General features: G+C 35.0%; 1 protein-coding gene across 1 annotated transcript; it reads right to left on the minus strand.

Annotated features, from left to right (window-relative positions):
• Positions 1 to 9,704: 9,704 nt before the first annotated feature.
• Osi5 (Osiris 5) lies at positions 9,705 to 12,765 on the minus strand. Its single transcript, XM_017625653.1, has 2 exons — positions 11,916 to 12,765; positions 9,705 to 10,027 (listed from the first exon to the last, which is right to left on the minus strand). The coding sequence occupies exons 1-2, from the start codon at positions 12,439 to 12,441 to the stop codon at positions 9,705 to 9,707; spliced, it is 849 nt and encodes a 282-aa protein (XP_017481142.1). The 5' UTR covers positions 12,442 to 12,765.
• Between the last annotated feature and the right edge of the window lie 11,547 nt (positions 12,766 to 24,312).

Consider the following 24,312-nt stretch of genomic DNA (forward strand, 5'->3'; position numbering starts at 1 on the left):
CACTTCCCAAATTGTTGAAAATTAGTATGTGAAGAAGAATTTTGGTACAAAATAATGTTATTATGAAAGTTTTGGAAAGTGGGCGTGACTCCGCTCACTTATAATGAAATGATAGTTATAACATTCTCTTAACAACAATAAATAAGACTGCTGTAGACTTTCAGGACTTGGCCGTGGCACAGCCATTTTTATTGCTACAAAGGTAACCAATTTATCGATTTGTACCAAACTTGGTTCAATTAAGTCCAACTCAGCACATTATCGAAAACGTTTGCAATCGGGAAAAACACCCCTGTTTGTCATGCAAAGTATTGATACCTGCGCTGGGTATATAAAGTTCGGTTTCGCCGGAACTTACACATACTTCTTTACTTGTTTTTTTTTTTTTTTGTAATTTTTCTTAAGAAATCAAGTATCTAAATAAAAATAGTGAAAGCTGTGATTATTATGCAAACTTACTCACATTTATGTATGTATATATTAACATTTTACATATTTATATAGCAAATATGTGTGCTTCATAATAGTAAGATTGCAGACATTTCTTTATAGTGTTAAATGTATATGCACGCTTATGTACATACATACAGACATACATATGTGATGCCAGTATAAAAATCCAGTGCGAATGTATTGCTATAGAGTTTTAAGTGGGGCAAAGCGTTTGTGTAGGCTGTTTCCGTTCGATGCTCTATACACATATTAGGCAAAAAAACGAAAGTTATCTTAATCGAGACAGATAGAAATATTTGTGTTCCCTAGTGCTCGCATTTACCGACTGTGGTGTAAGTTGATTGCTCAAGTTGAGCAGTTGGTAAGTGAAAATAGGGCTTATACAATAAAAATTTAGTTTTAAAATACCATCTTTTTCCTACCCAAAAATTTGTGCCGCTTTGTCCCGCAGAGGAAATGCTGGACCAAACTTAGCGGACAATGGTCCAGTGTCCTGCTAGATTTGGATGGAAAGCCGCAAGTGTGCAAGAGCATGCTACAACACGATAGCAGCGTGACTGTCTTCAACAAAGGCAAGTTTTTATGGTGCTAAGTCGATCATGCTTACCAGCTTCTCCGCCATGTGAATTGCACATATCTCAGCCTAAGATAAGCTACAGTAATTATGGGGCAGTTCCTGTTCATATTTGCAGATCGATATCTTTTCGGTCAGCACTCCACCCCAAGTCTGGGCAGAATGAAACCATGGCATTGTTCTTATCCTTTGGGCACTCTCCACATAGTTGTCTGTAGTTGAAATGTCGCGAAGTATCTTTAATGCTGCTTAGGGTATCGAGCGAGCTGTTTGACGTTGAGCCTTTTGCAGGTTTCGTGTCAATTGCCTTCCAGCATACCCAACACAGGTGAAAGAAGGCCAAACCACCACTGTGTGTGTACTAGGGTGGTAAAAAAAGTAACGTCGGAATTTTAATGGTCACATCCCCTAGGATTGTTCTATACCGTACAAAAGTATATAATTTTGAAGTCAAAAAATACGTAGAGGTCACTTATATGGGGAAAGACAAGTTTTCGCAGAAATGGTAATCAAGAAGCCCCAACCTTTTACGATTAGAGTCTTGAAAGAATTAAGCGCATTGTGCGCCTTTCTTATCCACTCTTCAGTATTTCTTTTCTAGGAAAGTTTAGAGTCGGAAATAAACCCTCAAAACTTCGGCAGATTGTATAATGCCACTGACTGTTGAGATTAACTAACTGCTTAACAATTGATGTAGCTTTTTTGAATATATAATATAGCTGGCTCAGTACTCCAATCTATTTTGACGGTATCCATGTTGAGCATCCCTGAAATTTTTAGAAGTAAGGAAGCGATGTCTCTTCTATTTTGTCACATTGATTCAGTTGGACATTAATCACAGCATGTTGGGACCGACGGAAAGAATGTTTTCAGTGTTTTAGATGTGGATACCTACTATCTTAGGTGTATGGGTCGACTCGTATCAAAAATGAAAATTAAACAAAATGATTTAATCACGCAGTGAGAACATATAACCCATTCACTTAGTACGCTCCTGAAGAGTAACCGAAAGAGCGATGAGTAAGATAGGGAGTGACTCGCTGCTGCAGAAGAGAAAGACGTCGTTAACGAGCGAAACGCCTTTTTTCGGGAAAAGAAAAGGGAGTAGAAGCGCGTGAGTGCGATGAGATTTAGAAGCTTGCCGGCAGGAAAAAGCCCCAAACTTGCATCAAAATTTCAGGTGAATTTTGTAAGGTTGCAGGAGCGCGATGAATACCTACAATAAAAAGATCGGTGACTTGCTGACTGAGCTGCAGAGTATACTGAAATTATGAGGGAAGTACTTCTTCAGCATTCGTTAGAGCGACGACACCGAAACTACAGCTGAGGACGATATATAATTACGTTAAAACAGCTACTTATAAGAATTGGAGAATTCGCAACTTGGAACCCTCGCCAAAATTGATAGTACACTGAACCAAAAATCCATCTCTGGATCTAAGAAAAACTTTCCTTACTTTAAGGTCGAAAATTCTTCCGAATGAGTAAAAAATTCTCCCGAATGCGTAATTTTTCTTTGGAATGTGTAAAAACGTATACGAAAATGTGGAATCGTGGATGTAATCTATCATTTTGAAGAAATATTGGGCATGAAAAGAGGATAAAACTTCTTTAGTGCTGTTTCGTTCCCATTTTTCTTCATTTTGTTTGCTGTTTTTGTTCAATTAAGAGAAGTTTTTTTTGGGTAGGTATTTCAAAAAGGGAGATGACTTCGTCTTAATGGTAGTTAGCATTAAAACCAATAACAACCGCGTTCTTGAAATTCCTGGGCAAAGTCACTCTTCCAAACAAATGCTACTTTGGACTAAGTAGGCGATTCAAAAGTAAATTCCACTCTCGACGAACGCAAATCACATCTTTTATCCCCAGTACTACTATAAGGCACAGAAAAATGAACGATGGCAGTATCGGCCTAGGTGGCTCTAGGAGTTTTTAGGAAAAAATTGCAGCGAAATCTATGTACCGCTCGCATATGTAGACGCTCGTGCATTGTAAGTACAGCTATAATCAACACAAAATCGATTCCTATTACTTAGTTTTACTCGTTTTTTCCTAGTGATAAGGTTATTTCATGTTAATGGATTCTGGCGCCCGGTACTGTGGAAAAGAATTCAGCCACACCTAAGTTTCCAATAAGGGTCAGTTTGCCGACGAAAGAAAACCAAACCCGCCTGACATCGCTGTATTTCTTTGATTCGATGTTTCGTAATATACATCGATATTTTTCGATGCATCGATTTTTTCATGGCATTTTTCAGATCATATTTCACAACAAAATATTTTATCAGGAAAACTGTACAAAATTTTAAATTAATCACTTCAACTAATAATGTTTCTAATCGAACTTTTTGGAGTCATTTAAATTTTTTGGTTAAAGTAACTTCTCTTTTTTGCATAATTGGAAAAATAAAAGGCCGTTTCGATGTGCTAGAGATGCCAGCTTTTAAAAAAAAGTCGATGAATCGATACATCGACTATTTATCGATGTATTTCCGACATCCGTACTACTTACTGCGCCATTCAAGAAGCAGGAGATGTTGATATTGATATTTTATCTGTCGCAATGCAAAGCGGTATGGACATAAATATGTATATAGTTGATACATGCATAAGAAATAAGCCTTGTAGAAATATTTCAGGAATTTAGGTTAATAATTAATTTGCATCTGAATCGAGCGGTCGGTCAGCTAAATTCATTGAGTCAACAATGCGTGAATATGCGTGATTATGAAGAAAAGTGAAATTGCCCATAACGGCGCACAATAACAAAAATCGTTTAAAGCAAAATATGTAAATACATATCAGCATGAAAGTATAATGATTAACTTTCAATCAACAAGTAAGAGTAAGCTTGTTCATTTGGTATAATTACACGTATCGTTTTAATTATCGTTCACATGCTTGCCATAATTATGTAGTTTAATAGCAGCTAAATTGATTGGCAACTACAAATTGCTTCTTGTAAAGCTTTTAGAATAATGCTTAATTTATTGAAACTCAGAACTCAGCTTACATAACAGTTAATCAAAATTATAGGAGAGGACTATTGGCTTGGCTACTTTTAGTTTACTCCACAGCAGGCGCGTCCCTTTACAATTCGAATTACATATCTACATATGCTGGAATTCGATTAAAGATTAGATAACCCGTTTATATACACGATTGCTAGCAACAAGAAATTACCATCGTTAATGACTCTATCAAAGTCATCATCATGAAATCTATGACTTTCGGGGTTAACGCTGAATACAAAGTCGATGTAAAATAAATAAACAAAAAATTACTCACATATTTATGTACATAGCTACCTAGGCTTTCTTCATTGAGCATCTCCTCATCAAATAAGCGAAGCGAATGTTGCTAATCCAATCAATCATAAGCCATCAAATGCTGTTAGACATTACTGCAAACGGTTACGTAAAAGTTCAGATAAAATTTATATTGAGTAACTTCCCCATAAATTAGTTTTGTAAGGAACCAAGCGAGAAATTTTTTTTTTGTTTTTTTTAAGGTTTGGAAAGGAAAACACATAATACTGTCGTGATTTTAAATATTTACAGAAAGGGAAAGTTATTGTCAGATATTCGTGTTTATAATGCGGCCAGCAACAACGACTGTAGCGCTGGGCGATATAGTTGAGTCAAAATTAATTTTACAGTGTTTCGTTATTGTTCGAAAAATCTTTAAAAGCTGAGGAAGGTACTCGTTTGAACGATGACTTGAGAATACTTTAAATCAGTTTTTGGTTTTAAAAAAAGTTTTCGTATATCTGAAATTTGCCGTTGGATAGGATGCAGGTGAAATTTTGGTGCGATTTGAATAACTTTCAACAAATTTCTGTTCCGTACCAAGGTTAGCGCCAAGTCTGGTAGAAATTGATAAATCCGAGATACACATTTGTGGTCACAAATGGGCGGCGCCATGCCCAAAATCCAAAAATTTATAACAGTCTAACTTTCTGCTAAGTGGTTATTTCAACCATCGATTTTCAGTCAACTAGCTTCAATAATTACTGATTTATCCTAGTTTTCGTGTTTCTGTAAATTACCGTTATGTGGGAGGTGGGCGTGGTTATTGCCCGATTTAAAAGATTTTCAACAGATTTAGCTGGACTCTAAGCAAGGCTCATACCGAGTAAGGATTGGTGAAACGACTAACGAGATGCAGCATTTCATCATAAGTGGGCGGGGTCGCGCCCATTTTCCAAAAATTTCATATTATTATTATTTTGTATCAAAATTCTACTTCACATACTAATTTTCAACAATTTGGATCCAATATTTATGAAATATCGCATTTTTTGTATTTTTAGAAAACACCGTTATATGGGAAATGGGCGTAGTTACATTCCGATTTCGCCCATTTTCAATACCCACCTTGGTTAAAGGGCAACCTACATACCAAATTTCGTTGAGATATCTAAATTTTTGCTCGAGTTATCGTGTACATGGACGGACGGACTGACGGACAGACAGACATGGCTTAATCGATTTTTCTTTTCATTCTGATCATTTATGTATACATTTGTCTATATCTATCTCGATTCGTTTTACCTGTTACAAACAACCGTTATGTGAACAAAGTTATAATACCCTTGTGCACNTCCATCGAAATAGAAATATAAATTGAGATGGTCCTGTAAACAGCTTGACTTTAAATCAGCGATGGGCAGAGAGAGCTTTTAATCTGCTCGCGTCTATACAGAATGTATAGAAAGCTTAAAAGAGCTTTACCTGCGGGCAAGGCAGCGCCTATCACCGCTTTAAATTTAAATTGAGGGTTGAAATTGAGCAATTTGGGGCCTCGAGCACCAGTGCCAGTGTATCTAACGATACTTACACTTACTTGCCCATCACTCCGCAATTTCGAAATATGGAATTGAATAAATTAGATGATTTCATTCCACTGTACATACTTCATTTCTATTTTGCCAAACGAGTGTCAATAAATTGTGCAACGAAGTGATTTTCTTTCATTAACATTTGACGAATTAACATTGAGTGTTGCTGGCATACACGAAATCCGTTCGTTCACATTCACACTCACTTTTCAACAAGTTTATTGCCTGTGTATGACTGATTTGTTGTTTGTTAGCAAATCAACAGTTGACCATAGACGACCATTAAGAAGACATAATTTCGTGGTTTTCACATAATGGCAATAAAGGAGTTTGCGCAAATTCCAGTTTTAGAAAAGTCACTTAGTCGGTTTTTTAAACAAAGTATCTGCATAACTACATACATATGTATGTACGTATGATATAATGTACTGCATATGAATAATTATCTATTATATAAATGTGCATACGTATTTACGTATGTTTAGGTGTTCTTAATTGTTAATTAAAGTATTTGCATTGAGTAATTGTCATGTATTTCTTAAAACTTGTCAGAACTAAAAGCAAAAGCAATTTAGTTATCAGAAAAAAAAGAATTCCATAAAATCTCTTAGAAGTGGTGAACAGTTTGAATACAAAAAAAAAATTAAGTATAAATCACCAAAAAATAATTGAAATAAAGTTTAATGCTATAATTGCTTAAATCCAGCATTAACACAAACACAAAAATAGATATATATATACATATGTACACAATTTATAATATATATATGTAGTATTTTTAGTGGCAGTTTTGCTGTTGGTTAAAAAAAAATGTATATTTGAAAAATATTCCTGTACTAGTATTTTGGCATTGGCGTAATAGCCGAATGTGTTTTTGTACGTATAGAGAAGGGCTATTGACCCCCAAATATACATACATACATATGGGTATTTCCTGACAAAAAATTCAACCAATATCAAAAAATAAAAATCCACCTAGACTAAATTCGATGAAGCCATTCTTTCATATATGTACTAAAACAGTATAGACTAGCGATTATCCGCCGTGCTTCACTGCGCCTTCAAAAGTATTTTTGTGTTGTTTGTTCCTCCCAAAACTCATATGGCTGCATTCATAAGAAATCAAATGAATTTGAAGAGCTTTATGAAGTGAGATTTTCAAAAAAGTTCTCGTTTCATGCAACCTTTATTTTTTATGAATAATGGTGTTAGTTAATTTATTTTTGAAAATATTTAATCCTGAAAATATAATTTATAATCTTATATGTAACTCGATTCTACACTTTCTTCACAGGTGTTTTCTTTCAGTATCCTTCAGTACCTTGTCTTTAACTGAATGCAATTTTTCAAATAGGTGGCAAACCGGTTAACAAAATTTTTGGCAGTAAACTTTCTTAAACCTCTTTAGTTACTCGTATCGTTAATCTCCTTCACTTTAACAATTTAAAAATTAAATAAAATTTTTCAAACAGATCGCAACCCTCCTCATAAATATTTTTGGCAGTAGAATTTCCTAAACCTCTTTGTTTTCATACTTATATTTCAAAATTTAATTTATTTTATTAATTAAATCTAATTAAAATTTTAAAACAGATGTCAACTTTCCACCAAAAAATATTTTCGACTGTAAGCCTTCTAAAACCTCTTTCTTTTGACAGCCATATTGCCATATTTACTTTAAACTGTGCTTAAATGTACTGATCTTGATGAATCGAAAAAAACGTGATGTATTTACTGATTTAAAAAAAAAAATATGGCAACCCTACTTAAAACTATACTAAGCGAAAAAAATAGACGTGGATATAAAAACAAAACCTGTCTAATCAAAACGGCAACACTGGCATAACGTTGAACTTGTTTATTGCCTTTTTAGGACACCTAAAATATCTGATCTTATAATTTATTTAACAATTGCAAAAACGATCCTACGAGATGTGTAGGAGAAAAAAAAGTTTTTTCTACTGATAATGGCCAGTCGCCTATCAATCACAATCGTACGTTTGCATTTTAGGTAGTCCAGCGAAATATTTAAAAAATGCGAATTGCAAACGGCTTGTGTGTTTTTATTTGAATGCAAACTATGAAATTTCTATTAAAACCGTAAATAAAAGTGAAATCCCAAGGTGAACTTAAAATAAAAGTCACTAGCTAAGAAATCATATTGCAATTTAGGATATTTATGAGAATTCCATTGATAAGATCGAAGTATCAAACTAACAATATATCGCATTTTTTTAATATTTTAACTATGCCACGTCTCTTTTTCTTCGTAAACTTTATAAAGAGTGAAAGTAAATTTATACAAAATTATGGTAAGTTGCTACTTAAAGACCGACTGAATTAAAAATTATTCAATGAAAAGAAAAGAAAAGAAATACTCAATCTTTTTTTCGGTGCGCAACGGAAATAGTTGAAAAAAAAGAAACTTTTAAATCAGCAACTTTACTAACAATAGAGTAAAAATTAGGTAGATAAAATTAAAGACGACGAATACGTGCAAAAAGAAGAAAAAAACAACAAATTACACTAAAATGTTTGGACCAAATGTCAACACTAAAATATTAAAAAACGAAGAAAAAAAAACAAATAAGCGATGAAATACCTAAACATCTTACAAATTAACCTTAAACAAAGTATCAGAAGCGCAGCGTAACAAAAAAAATGCTAACAAGAAAACTTTCACCGATTTCTTAAAAAGCGTAAAATGATGCGATGCGATGCCGTGCGTTGATTTGGCGACACCGTGATGAATCCGAGAGGGGGGGTGAGAAGCGAAAACGGGTGTGTTATGCTACGACACATGAAAAGCGCACAAATTTGTGTACAGATAGATACTTATATGTTTATACTTACTTGCATACATACATACGTATGTATGTATTAATAATCCATGTTCGAACGCCTTGAAGTTATTCTGGTCAAGCGAGAAAAAATTATCGGCAATGTGTTGGAGCGCAGAAAACAACAAACCATGTAACTGGTGAATAGGATTTAAGGGCAAGTGGGAATCGCCACTTGAGTCAGCAAAAAATAAATTGATTGTGCAAAAAAAAAACGAAAGGTTATGCAAAGAAAAAAAAACTGGATGTATGCGGAAGAAAACTACAAATGCTTTTAACGGCAATAACAATAATTTTGCTTACCTACTTGATTTAGTTGAAAAGATACATACATACATTAGTACAGCGTAGTGCATATAGGGGTTTCTTTTCAAAAATTTAAATACTGCAGAAAAATAAATTTTTTCGGTATATTAGTGACTTATTCGAAAGAGCAAATAGGAACATTTATCGAAAACGATTTCATTCATTTGGATACCTCGACTGGCTTCAGAATAGCGCATATTTTTAACAGAGTTTTTCAGGGCCTTGGTGACAGTCTCTGACTTTATCACACGAATGGCCCAAGTCGTTAATGGGTTGTTCGCATACGGTCGGCCCTTCACGGCACTCCACAAAAAAATGGCGTCAAATCGCTGCTCGTGCTGAAACCAAATACGGCCCAAATTCATGTCTTCCATTTCTGGCAAAAAAAAAGTTTGTCATGCCTCTTTAGCGCTCAGCGTTAACCGAAACGATGCGCCATGACAAATGCAAATGATTTAACTGGGAACACCGTTATAAATTTTCGACGCTCTTAAAATACTTCATAACTTACGGGTTTCATCTTTTACCAAGATAAAAGAAATACAAACACAGACAATTGTTCATTTTTGATTGCATTACATTTATTTTCTACATTACTAAAATAAATAAATAAATAAGTTATTAAACAAATAGCCTACAAATCGGTGTAAATTATTACATATCTGCTAAAAGTCTAAAGAGTTAGATAAATTCAAGCTCCCTGCATTTTTAGCTGATCTTTCCGCCATCCGCGATACGCCAATCCCAAAGCATCATAATTGCTACTGCGACGTCTCATATGATGATGCCCCTCTCCACCGCTCAAATACTGTACGCTGTGACTGCTTTCACCTCCGTGCTGCGTTAGCGATTTCAGTCCTACCAATGCGGCCATCATGAGCGCTGCCATTGCAACGCCGAGTGCCTTCAATGCCATTGCACCAATTCCACCCAATCCCATTACAGCCATCAATTTACCAAACATCAATGCCATTGCCAAGATGATACCTTGCCCTTTGTCCTTCTTGCGACCCTCTGTGCGGGGAAATGAGAAGAAACAAATAATAATAATAATAGAGGAAAATAAATAGTAATTACAGTTGCAATTGATACAGACAAGTTTGATCTTTAAGTTGTACCCAGAATTGCAGCGGACGACGGTGAAGCGGTCGACGGTTAACCGCTGTCAAAATTAAGACGCACACATACCGAACAAATTTTTATTTTAATAATTTTCAAATCAAAATTACAACAGACGGAAGCCGTCGTGCGCGGCTATTCTGTTTACTCTGACGGATTTCACTGCGGCAACTGTACAGCTGTTCCTTTACAGCCGACCGCTTTACCCTCGTCTGTTGTAATTCTGGGTAGAGCTTTACGCACAATTTATGTGGCAATAATACTAATGTCAATGGTATGGCAAAAATAGTGATTTATGTGTCGATAAATACATATGTATGTGCTAGGAATTAGAGTCCGACCGATTCCAATTTTGTTTAGGTACCGCTGCCGATGCCGATTAATCGGCTTATGAGGAAAGAATCGGCTAATGCCGAACTCAACTTTAACGCAAATACATATCTTGGAAAGCAGTTTTAACAGAAGTGCCCTTATTGCCATCTAATTCCTCAATTTGAAAATTAAAACGTAAACAAAAAATTATTTAGTGCATAGTGCCTTTTTAGTGCTTTTTTTCTGAACTAAAATTACTTCGAGATAGTTAAAACCTGAAATAATTTGCAATATTTAAGGCTGTGGCAGCACTGAATATACAAGAACGTACAAATTTAAATGGACTAAAATACAACCATGATTGATAAGAAGCTGAAATTGCAAACTCACCTTGTTAAATTCTATTCGCGCTGAAAATGCTAGTACGCAAGTAAGTTAAGTATTTCTTTTTTTCTTTTCTAATTATTTGTACAAATTTTGTTTTTTTTACCACCTGAGTAAAACACATCGTTTCTTGGTGCTGAATCCAAATCTGGCCTCACAATTGCTCTAGCACTAGAATTTTGAGATATCCTAACCTCAAAGTGCCCAAAACACGGTTTTTAGCGATATTTGAGGTTATATAATGAAAACATCAAATTATTTGCTCATTTATAATTAGGGCATCATTTTCGTTTGATGCGATTCGATTTTTCTTTCTCGAGATATACCAGTTTTAATGAGCGGTATTATGTTATGAAAAGAGCATCCCTTGATTCAAAAAAATTTGGTGCTTTTAGTGTGGTAAAACTCTTTTTTTCCAAGTTTTTGGTGCTTTTTGAAAATCAAAAGATGGCAACACTGACCGACGGATCGAAGATGGACGACGGGAGTACTGGGGCAGGCGTACTTGGACGAAGATTCCAGAAAAGTCTGCGCTTCTGTGGTTTATCTAAAGGATACACTGCAGAGCTATTTAGGGCCTGAGAAGACTTTCAGATTGCTGTCCACTGGCGGAAGTCAAAGGGAATGAGACAATCAAAGAGATTCATAAGTTCCTCCAGGGGAACTCCGAAAGACTTTTTGAACTTAGACGGGAGAGTCTTGGAAAGCGCACTGACATCCTGAGAGGATATTGCAAATTAAACTAACATTGGAATAAAATGGGGTTTCTCTAGATACGTACTACAAGCTTTGTGGACCGGGTTTAGGGTTTATGTGAGGGCAATCTGTGAGGTTGTCTTCTTAATTTCGATACTTTCGGTTTCATTTTAAATGTGATATATTGCGACAATTAATTTATGAATGCTACATATATAGCTCTTTACCCGTTAAAGACATTTAAATAATTACGCGTTGATTGTAAATTTTTTTTTGCAATTCAGCCTAATGCAATTTTTTTTAAACGATGCCTTATTTTTAAGCATCTCTTTCGTCAATTTCAAAAGCGCACTTTTCTTCTCTCCTTCGACTCCATCCAGCCAATACCCACCTTGCACGCCATCAGCTTGACCGTCGCCGTTCCGTTCTGCTTGGCGCACCAAATAATTTTCACTTTCATCGGCTAGCAAATCGGAAAATTTTATATTCAATTCATGATTGCGCAAATATTCCGATACGCAGCCCAAGAAGGAGTCATCGCTCTCGAGTGCAGACTCGGCAGGCGTAGCTTCACCTACACGCGCACTAGGCACAATCTCCAGACCGCGCATCAGCACTAACGGTTTATCCATACGATTCAAATTGTTAATAGCGTTGCGTATAGCACGCGAGCCACGACAATAGATTGAATCCGAGTCCAACGAATTGGTGAGACAATCAGACGACGCCGTGTTGGCGGCTTGGACGGCAGGACGCGGTGTATGCGCGGCGTGTTCACGTGGCGGAGAACTCAAGTACGGGTCTGTACTGGGCGTAGCAGTATCCGTTTTTGTATTTAATAATGTGGCATTTGAGGCGGGTGTGTCGAATAGTATGCCAAGCAGCAGCGCACAACAAATACAATGAGGCAGCCACATTTCCAAAGGAGCCAAGTTAACAAACCGAAATGTTTTGTTTTGTGTTTTATCTCGTCTCGTTGAGAGTTTTACGCGACCGAAACCGCTTTTGCCAATAGAACTGCTGCGAACTTGTGATAATTTAATACTAAATCGTTAGCAATGTACTACTCCAGATTTTATACTCATTTGACCGTTGCGATCCTATTCCACCGGAACATAGTAATGGGCTATGAAATGAAAATCTAAAACAAAACGAAAGTCCATATAATTATCTGTTACAATTGTCCATTCCAAATTGTGCCAGAAATGAAAAAGAAAGGCCGCGTCAACCTTTCAATCATACAATCCATTTCACTCACCGGCTCATACTGACTTTTTATGAGCACTCGTTTTGACATTCCCTGCACTAATGTGTGACGCAGTGCAGTGTAATTTTCCTCTTGAGTGGATCAGAACGATTTTCCATTTTGAACGCTTAATTGGCCAAACCGCATGCGCGTATTCGTACGTACAGTCAGTCAAACAAATTACCACGTGTTTTGGATTTTTTAAATATTCATTATATTTTTCGAGCTATATTAAATACTGGACGGCTTTAACCAAACACATATAAATCACAGTTTCAAACTTGATACAAAATTTAGGTAAATTCAAAAAATTTTCATCAAAATTACAACTTTTTAATCAAAATCTTTAGAACATACATTTTTAGTCCAATGAAGTGCAGGTTTCAAACGGCTAAAAAATCGCGTTGATTCTTGACATTTTTTGTTTTTTTTACTGCTTTTGGTTTTTTTTTTGTATATAACGCACGCAATTTACAAAATCTGGTATTGATTTTTGAAATTTTGTTGCTAACAGTCTCTCACATTTAGTTTCATAAGAATGTCATGCTTATATGGAAAAAAGTGCAAAAATTTATCACAAACAAAATTATCAAAAATCAAGGAGATTTTTGAGCCGTTTGAAGCCTACACTTCGTTAGACTAAACTTGTATGAGCTATAAAACCGCATACCCAAAAATGTTCTAAAGATTTAGATTAAAAAGTTGAAATTTAGATGAAATATTTTTTTAATGTCCCTAAATTTTGTATAAAATTTGAAACGGTTATTTATATGGTTTCGGTTAAAGCTTAGAGGGTAATTTTATAGAAAGATAGCAACAAAAAAATAATTTGCTCGAAAAACATTAAAAATGTTAAAAACCAAATCAACACGTGGTCATTTGTTGCGAGTCACTGTATGTACGTCTCTTATGCCAAGAAAAGAAAAATGTTCATATCAAGGTCTTAAAATACGAGTAGCACAGTAAGCAGTCATTCGAGTCAATGGCGGTGGCTGGTTGGCCAACAATAAAGTGTGGAAAATTATAGGCGCTGTAAAACGCTTTTTAAAGAAGGAACAGTTGCTACGTGTATTTCCACTTGTATTGAGGGTACGTAGTTGCTGGCCTGCGAAGTGGGTTGGCTAATTATCGGTTGTCTAGCAATAAATTACTCGAGTTATGGTTTAAGCATTTTGGCTAACACAATTTCTATTCATTTTTAAATGAAAGCACTCCCCTCTGTTTAAACGAAATAACTTCACATTCTCCGCAATTTCTCAAACTTAATGGCATTATTAGCGATGCTTGGCCTTGGTCATTATAAAATTAGTTGTACATATTTAGTTGAGAACGCTAATTTTGCGTGTAAAAGTTTGAAAGAAATTGGAAATTCTTAAAATAGCGCATATGTATGCATGTGTATGTATTGAACTCAAATTGGTATCGCTTATTCTTCGAAATGCATAACAACAAACTTTAGTAGCTGGGGTAAAGCTACACTCTAAAAAGTGTATGTAAAACTACTACTGAAAAGCTTTTATTTTTCAGCCAGAATGTGTAAATAAGATGAGGCTTTTGAACACGAAATGTTTAAAATTGTTAACATTTTGAACGTAAAAATACATTTCCCACTAACAATAAATATTTAGTGCTTATATTTAATCTTCTTTAAAAATTGTAGGTGCAATTTTTCCGCCGACGACAAATTTTATACCTAAAAATAAACAGGCTGTGCTTAATTTTACTAACACGGTGTGAATATTTGCATACGTAAAGAGGGAAAACTGGTTACCTCACTTAATAAGCAGATATGCGTATATTTAAACAAACATCTTTTAAAGTGTACAAATCTTCTGCAATAAAAGTAGTCAAACAAGGCCAATGCGTGGGAAAAAGTAAAAATGTAGTGACAGATTTTTGTCGGTTTAATCGCCCCGTTGTCGATACAGGTCCTTGCATTTGCCTTAATATTTTCCCTTTTTTACCTCTTCAAAATCTTAAATTTAAACTTCATGTGCTTGGTAGTTTACATTTCCAACTAAAATTTTTGTCGAAATTTTTTAATAATAAAATTTTTCCTCTGCAACCGTGTCGCAGGTTTTCGGTAGCAGCTTCGGCTAACAAGCAATAATTTTATGAGAATTTTCCTTACGACCACTACTCAATAGAATTCAAAAAAGCGGTCACGCCGCACGAAAGAGTTTCTAACACATCTGTCATTTGTAGGAGCCATAGAACTTAAGCTCCCTCCATATATGCATAATAACTTCAGGACGTAAATCACAAAATGGGCGGAGGCTAGACTAAACAATTCATGGAAACTAGGAGTGCCAGTTAATGTCGAAAATCGAGCGTTTTTCTAGTTTTTTAAGAGCCGTGGGTAAGTATTCAAACTTAGCACGTCGATTAACTTATAAGGTTCACAATTACTTACCGGAAAATCTCCTGACAAAAGAGTGCCAAAATAGGATAAATGAATGCGAGGGATCAATATTCGCAAGCCACATGAAATTTTAGTAAATCTTTACAATTTAAAGATTTTTTAATGCAGTTGTTTCACACGCATGTGAGTACCTCACGCGAATCTTCCCTCAATTAACTGATAGCATTTTTGAATGCTTTTTGCCGCTCCAACAGTGGCAATGGCCGAGTGGTCGAAGCATTAGACTGCCGCTCAACAGATCCGAGTTTTTTTCTTTTTTTTTGGTAAATTTTTTTTTTACATAATCTTTAGATTTTAACATTTTAAAAGCAAAAACAAAATTTTTTCCAATGAATCTTTATGATATTAAATCATTGGTTTATTTATAATGAAATTGTTATTGAACATATATTTTTTCTCTTCATTTTCGTGTTTTTTTTTTAATAAAATGGAAAGCAATTATCTTTGCCCCATATTTTTCTTTTTGTGACAAGCTCAGAGCCAGCTGACAAATTAGTGACTTTTTTTGAGACTAGAGCCATGAGACAGCTTACTGAATACTAAATAGTCTCAAAATCCATGTTCACCCCAAAAACTCAGTATTACTGAATCCTGCGTTAAATTTAGGATGTGAAGCTGTTGTGAAATCTGAACATTAGGGAGAGACCGAAAAAAAGGGAAGTAAGTGGGCCAAACTGGAGAAGTGAAACTTACGTTACATATCTAGTTTATCTCATAACAAATATACATATGTACACACATACAAATGTATGCAAATACAACTGCTTTTGCTTAAGGTTATATTTTTTGTCTTTTTTTGTCTAGATCCCTACCTCTACTCTGTTCGTTCTAATTTATCTTTTTACCATATCGATAACCGAATCGATAGTAACACCCATCAAAATATCGTTAACAAAGCCTAAAAAAATATCGATAACAAAAACAATTAAAATATCGATGACAAGATCGATAAAAATATTGTTAAAAATATCGATAACAAATCGTTAAAAATATCGATAAAAAATTCAATAACAAAATCGATAGTAAAGTTATAACAATATCGTTAACAGAGCCGATAAAAAGTTTGATTATTATATCGATAAGTTCCGAAAATATCGATATAAAAATCGATAAAAACTATCGATACTAAAATCGATAAAAATTTCAATGACAGAATCGATAAAAATATCGATAACAAAACCGACAAAAATATCGATTATAATATCGATAAGTTCAGCTTATTCCGAAATCCTCTAAAATCCCGAAATATTTTGCAGTTTTAGTCTGTATCCTTTTTTCTATAATTTCTCCTATTTTAATCTTTCTTCCTCTATCTTTATCTTTACTTTTATCGGTTTCCTCATCCTCATTCTCATCTTTTTCTTTATATTTATGTTTGCTTTTACTTTTGTTTATTATTTTCTTCATCTTTGCCCTTATATATGTAAGTATATAAAATAATAGATTGGCGCTTACACATATACTAGTGTTTGGCCGAGATTCTCCTCCGATTTGTGGCGTGCACCTAAATATTGTCACACAAAAAGGAGGGACCTACAGTTTTATGTCGACTCCGAACGGCGATTGTATTTTAATGAGAAGCTATTTTTCATGGCAGAAATACACTCGGAGGTTTCCCATTGAATGCCGAGGGGCGGCCGCTGTGAAGAAAAAACCTTTTTTTCTAATTTTTTTTTTGTTTCGAAGTTGATTTGGAGGCGCGCACTGCTTACCACTACACCACAGCAGCCCTTTTATAAGTAAAGTGTTTAAATTTACCTCAAGTTTTTGAATTTATATTTATGCATCTTTGATTTTATATTTTTTTTTACTTTTGCTTTTATCCTTTTCGTTATCTATGTATGTACGAGCTCACTTTTACTTTCATTCTTGTATTGGTCTTTTTCTATTATTTGAAAGTTTTTGTTAAATTAATACCATGTGCATACATTCAAGAATCACTTGTTTCAGCCCCTACCATTTCCGTTGCAGCATTTCCGTGTGCAATTTCCGTTGAATTTGCAAATGTACTCCCAACCAACCAACCGTCGCTAAAGAAGTTTAGCTTCGAAAGGAATTAGCGGCTCTCTATTACTTCTAAGAATATTTGACGTTCTTTTTGAATCGTCGTTTGGTGAAATTAACTAAAAAATCCATGAGACATTTACCACTACCACTCTGAAATTTAATGTCGTGCTTAATGGAGCGTTTGTCGGCATTGTAGTTAAGATAGCAGAAGCGGAGGATGCGGTGAGACTTTGGAGCTCCTTGAAACTTGGATCATTGCGATATTAGAATGGAATGAAGGAAAGCCGGTTGCAGCTGGATACAGGCGCCGGTGAACTTTTTCGAAGGTTGGCAGAAGGTTCGGGGGAGAAGTCTTCTGCAGGAAGCTCTCAACCTCAATTTTATGTTTTAGAATCACGGTAGAGCTCTTAATACAGAGATATTTAGCTGGCAAGCAAGCTAGGAAGCAGGCGTGTATTGGCTGTTCAAGCGGCTATCAAGGCTTTGGTAGGAACTTGGTTCTGATTGTTTCGTAGTCAGACTTATACGAGTATTACGGGTATTAGGCAATGTAAGCGTGACGTACTTTCATTGAAAGGTGTGAATTGAGCAACAAATCAGTTGATGAACTAAATTGTTTAATGATTGCATTGTATTTGTTAAGGCGGGCTTGCTGCTTATGCCGCGCTGTATTAAAACGTAAGCTTGTTGCGACTTAGCCTAGCGTAAGCTATATCTACGCATATGTATGTGTGTGTTTGCACCATATGCCTACGAATACAAAAAACAATATAAATCAATGTACAAGAAAACTTTTTTCCCAAGATTTGTGTCGGCAACCTGCTTAGTACTCGTAGTATATTTGATTATCTTTTCCATCAGTAGATAGACCTCAATTTGATATTAATGATAAAATTATTTAAATTTCTGTATGGTTTCAAATAAAACAAAAAAAGAGTACACACCTAAAATACTTAAATAAGGAAAATCACAACGAAAATGGATAAAAAGCGAAAGCGGCAAACGAAAAAAATGTTGGTAAAAATTAAAAAAATAGGAAAAAGTGTAGGCGATATTAAAAACAATGGTACAGCAGTAGCCTAACAATTCGCATTATAACAAATAATTTGCATTTTATAACAAAAAAAAAAAAAATAACAAAATAGCAACCCACAATAGTACAATTTGAAGGAATGAAAGCCAAAAATGTAAAATTATGAAAATGAAAGTTATGAAAACGTGCGATGAGCAAAATGTTACACAAAAGCTACTGGTCACAGATGGCTACTAAGCAGCCGAGTCCATTATATTAAAGATAATATTTACGTATGTACATACATGTGTAGTTATGTATAACTACATAATTGCTTAAACGTATAAGTTCGTACACAAACCAGAAAATATCTACGCTGGAAAATTTTGACAAATGAGAACGAAAGTCTTTACGGTTACGACTTCAACCGCAAAACAGACAGAATAAGAAATTATGTGTGATACTCCAGGACCGATAGAATACAAGATTGCGCTGATTGATGTGAAATTTGGGGAGAGTAACGTGGATAGCAGATTTACGGGTGGAGAGAGCTAAGTGAGATATATCAGTATGTATTTATAGGCAATAAACAAAATCTGCTATGGCGACACACTTCTACCAAAATTTTCAAAAGAGAGTTAGCGGTATCACAATTAGCCCCACCTTCTGTATTCGTTTCACAATAGGAATACTCAAAGGAAGACGAGGAAATGTTTGTATACTTTGTATAGCTTGAAAATATTCATTCATATCGATATGTTTCTATATACATATTTATGTATGTATGTATTTATAGTCGCTATGTATACTCGTTAGCACATGTATCTAGAATTACATAACATTCCACAATAACACATATTTTGTGAAAAGTGAAAATTTTGAAGGCAAACGCACCACCCACCAACTTCTGTATGAGCAAGAAAACTAAGAAAAATGCCACAATAGTCAAGCGTTTTAACAGGGACTATATTAACATATGTACATATGAAGTGAGCTTGAATTAAATTATATAAACTATGAATCCACAACATCGAAAAGGCCAAAAAAGCTAAAGCATACACATCCAAATACATGAAGTTGCTTTCGTGGATGCGTTCCAGTGTTGCCAGAAATAAATATCCATTTGGGACCAGAATCACCAGAAAAAAAGGCTAGAAAGGGCTAAATAAAAAATTTTAAAACTAAGAAAAGAGCTAGTTTTATTATTCATTAAACATTTATTTCATTTATTTTAGTACGAATTTTCAAGTTTTTTTTTATGTACACAGGCAAATGCAGTTTTCATTCTAAACAAACATTCCGAATTTAATACTCGAACAAAGAAAAAAATACAAAAATATTTAGATACATTACGAGTTCAATAGTTACACTTGTTTACACAAAACAAGGACTTCGCAAAAAAGTATTTTTTTTTATACTAACTTAGGGTCGCTAAACGCGAAAGTGTTTTCTTTTGCAGTTATTTCCAAAAAAAAACTTTAAAAGAGCGGATACAACTTATCTTTTTTGCATACCTTTCGAAAGATATATTTAGTCTCATTCCTTTGATATATGTTTTGTGTCAATCGGCATAGTACTTTTTGAGTTCCAGGCGCATAAATTCTAAAGATGACGAAGTATTCATTCCAGTTGGTAAAAAATGCAACAAGGAATATGTGAGGCATACGAACGGCCAAATTGTACAGAAAATTTTAAACATTTGACAAATTTAATAAAAGCGGTCAATTTCAATTTTTGCTACAATCACTCTTTCAGTTGAAAATGTGTTTTCCCAAACAAATAGCAGAAACGTTGAAATTTAATGTTTAAAATTAAGTTAAGATTTTTGGAGCCTCGAAGGGCTGTTTCAAATTTAAAAGAGCAAAGAAAGAGCAAGGGGCTAAAAGCAAATTTTTGGGGCAATTTAAAATATAAAGAGCTAAGTCTAACCCCAAAGCACCAAAATGGCATCACTGATGCGTTCACACAGCCGCACTCGACATGGGACAGTGCCCCTATGATATTGTTTGAAACAAATGTGAGAAAAATTGGATGTTAAGGTGCATATATACATATAATTAAAATTTAAGACTACATACTCATAAAATGCTACACCGCGCTATGCGCGCACCGAAGTACCAGAACAAAGTAGAACACGTTTTGCTCGGAGTGCATATACTTTTTAAAGTTTAGGGTTATAGGTTTTGGGTATCAATTGATGGTCACTATAATGGCTTCGATTTATAATAGTATTTTACAATTTTTATTGAGCTTGAGGCCGTTTATATGAAAAATTACTGTGGAATGATGTATGGAAGCTTCATTCTAAATTCTAGGAAACGATACTGAGTACAAGTTAAAAGTAAGTCATTGTATTTAGTAATACTGAGTAACTGGCTATTGTCGATTCTTTTGAGAATCGAACAATTACTACTTTCTGCATCAATATTGCCCAATACTAAAAATAACGTACGTATGTATGTATTTTAACAATTAAACGCAAGCATCGGATGAAATTCGAGTTGTTTAACGGCATCTGCAATATATACATATAATAACAGCCTAATTAACAGTACTTACCCACGAAGAAAAAAAAACTTAAAAGCTTAGCATTTACATACATGCATACATATAAGTGAAAAAGTAAAATATCCCGTTGAGAAAAGTTAATATTTGGTAGAGTACTAAGTGATCTTGCCTAACCATTACAATATGTCCTACGAAAGTAATGCAAGCGCATATCTATTCGGTAGCCGCATCTTTGCATACAAAAGGACACATTTTTTTGTATTTTATATTTTTTTAACACAAAAATATACACTTCCCATTCAGTTGAAATTTTCTTTCATAAAAACATAGTTCGTCTCCTACCCCGCCAGCTATTATTAACTCGTTTACTTTATTCAGTCGTGAAACTTTTTTCCAGAGGTTTATTAATTTTCCAATTGGGATGCTGTACAATATACATACATATGTATGTATTTGTTTCGATAAACTTTCGTGCCGGCATTGAACAATGACTGCGTAACCACCTCGTTCTCTCTCCGCGCGGCACCGCCCGCACCTACCAGCATCACACTCATACCACACGCTCACACAAGCACAATACTTCATCGTCATCGACATCATGCAGTAGTCACGCCGCCAACAATCATTCAACCATTCGACCAACTTTCACTCTCATCGAATGTGTTTTCGGTTTCGATTTCATTTCTTTTTACAAACATATTTCCATACATGCATACACAGATGATGTTCATGTGATGTTTTTGTGGCAGCGTTGCTCCGGTAATGTGTAGACATTGTTGTTGGGATTCTTTCTTTTGACGAAATTGGTTGCACGTAAACTTATCTATGTATAGAGTTTTATGTTTATGCACATATTTAAAAATTTTTAGAGTTCAGCGCTATCTTCTTTTCTTCAACTTCCCTTTTTACAACGCTTTTTACTTATTTAACCTGGCTGTGGTGTGGGAAATTATGCCATACCCCAGAACATATACATATGTATTTGTTTAATATTCACTATAACTAAGGCTATAAACGGAGGAAGTATGTATATAGTATTATCGTTTTCGGCAGCTTTCCAATAGTTAATCAAATACCGTATATGTACATCTTTTTCCAAAAAAAAAAAAACATTTTTTTACAATCTTGTTTCACCTGTGAATAATGAAATCTAACAACTTCCGAGGAGCCGGAGACTTGAAATTTTAAACTTAGCTCAGAACCCGGAGACAATGCAATGTGAATTATGAATGAATGATGAGCGATATAATTCATATTTGGAACGAACATCACCTGCACGAAAAAGCGTAACTCCACAAAAACTTTGCCCGATAGGTGGCGCAGGAGTCCAGATATTTGGAAAATCCGTGTTTATGGTACGAATTATTTCATATGGAGAACGTATAGTACTTAAATGGAAAGAAATAACTCCACCAAAAATTTAGCCGTTAAGTTGTGTTTGGGTCGATTTTGTTGTATAAACCACAAATAAAAGCTTGCCTTTAATTTAAGCAATTTGATATGAATCTGGCATGTATGGGGTTTACCTAATGTGACCAACTATTTCATAGCTCACATAAGTACCGGGCCCGAGAACCAAAAATAGTACGAAAGCAATGAGAAAATGGCCAAAGCAGAATATACAAAAACGTTGACAGTGTACAAATTAAAGAAACCAATTTTATTAATTAGAAACGAAACTTTATTTAATAACAATATAAGCCTAATAAGTCTAAGTTCGGACGAAGCCGAACATTAAATACCTGACGCACTTATTAAATATAGCTTTCCACCTTTCCTGAAACTACCGTTACATGGTAAGCGAGTTGGTTTTACCCCTATTTCAGCGATCTTCGCTAGTACGTTTAGTTCGACTTATGGCCGGTTGCACCAATCAATTTAAAATGTATCACCCTGTTAAAATTTAAAATGACAAATTTTCCGAACAAAATTATAAATTTTAAAATTGATTGGTGAAACTGGAGTTTAATGAGATAAACTTGTGTTGTCATAAATTAGCGGTGCGGGGCCCATTTTCCCATAATCCCATAATAATCTTATTTAGTTGAGTAAATTTGTGTTCTTAAATTTCGAAATATCGAAGTTTCCGTATTTCTGAAATTTACGTTGTGTGAAAAGGGAGCGTAAGGAAGTGAAGAGTACCGTTTTTAACTGAAATGACTAACCTTTTAAAATTCTTTTAATCTGTTGCCGAAAAGTCAACTTAAATATTAGTACAAAAAAATGCAAAGAATTATATTTGACTGTACTGCAAAGTACGAAGTACAACAGTTCAAAAAGAAGTACTGTACTTTCGAAGGAAGTACGGTTGGTCATATTACCCATATTGCCATACCCTACCAAACCACTCAAGCAACTTTTTCCACCACATCAAAAACGGGTTAAAGTATGATCATGTAACTTGGCTTTGAAAATTGTACGTACATAAGTGCAAAGGTAATATAAGATAAATCAAGTTATTGAGTTGCATAAGCTTATATTTACATAAGTACAATGACGAACAGTGGGCCAAATATGATTTTTGGTTTAGGAAAGTCGCAGAAGTTGCCCGTTTATAACCTGGCAATGAAAAGTTGTTTGTTTGTAAGCAATATTGGGCATCGAGAGCATAAACTAAATAGGAAATTCGGTAGCAGACTTTTAGAATACGCCAGAAATACGAACACTTCTGAATGGAGACACCAGTGGATCGTTTGACGAAGAAGAACTCAGACCAATGTCTAGGAGATAGAAGATTCGAATTTCAGTGTACTTTGCTTAATGTACAAGAAGTAAGATCCGGCTTTTTACGCCACTTGTCTAGAAATAACTGACCAGACTTTCAAAAAGGCACTAGCATATCGACACACACACTTTTTCGTCGATTTCAAAACCGGCTTTCGACAGCATGAAGCCAATTTAGCTATTCGATGTTATGCCTAAATTTTGGATCCCTTCAAAAATTAAACGCCTATTAGAGCCCTCTCTCGACGAACAAAAATCACGCTCTGCAGCCCCTCATCATGGCTGTTCTTTTGTATGGCGTAAAAAAAGTGGATGATGCCAAATGAAACTTATAAGTCTTTAGGGTCGAGGGAACTGTTCTACGAAAGATCTACGGCCTTGTTCAAGTGGGCGACGGGTATCAACCGGAGAAGATGGAATGACGAACTCAAGGAGATTTTTAAGCGCATAAAAATACAACAATTGCGCTCGCTTGTCCATGTTTTACGGATGGATTACGACGACACTCTGGTGAACAGATCCTTCGACTCCGCACCCATGGGTGGACAACGAAAGCAAGCGCAGAAGATATAAATGAAATTTTCTAATAAGGGCCAACCTAATGTGCATATGTATTAAATAGAAAGCCATTCATAAGGAAAAACACGGCCAAACCCTTTCATGATTGTATGCATCACAGTATTATTAGAGTGTTGGCGTGAAATTCGAAACTGATAAAAGCTATAATTAACAACTGCTGCAGTGATTGCAGGCAGACGATGGTAAATGCTGCTTACTACTATATACATGCATACGTAAAAATATCATATATTTGCTTGCATTAATCCCGGGATCCCGAAAAATTTGAAATATCGCATTGATAGTAAGAA

This window comes from Rhagoletis zephyria, unplaced genomic scaffold (genome assembly GCF_001687245.7).
Source record: "Rhagoletis zephyria isolate East Lansing unplaced genomic scaffold, Rhagoletis_zephyria_1.1 Rzeph_scaffold_04157, whole genome shotgun sequence".
Lineage (NCBI taxonomy): Eukaryota > Metazoa > Arthropoda > Insecta > Diptera > Tephritidae > Rhagoletis > Rhagoletis zephyria.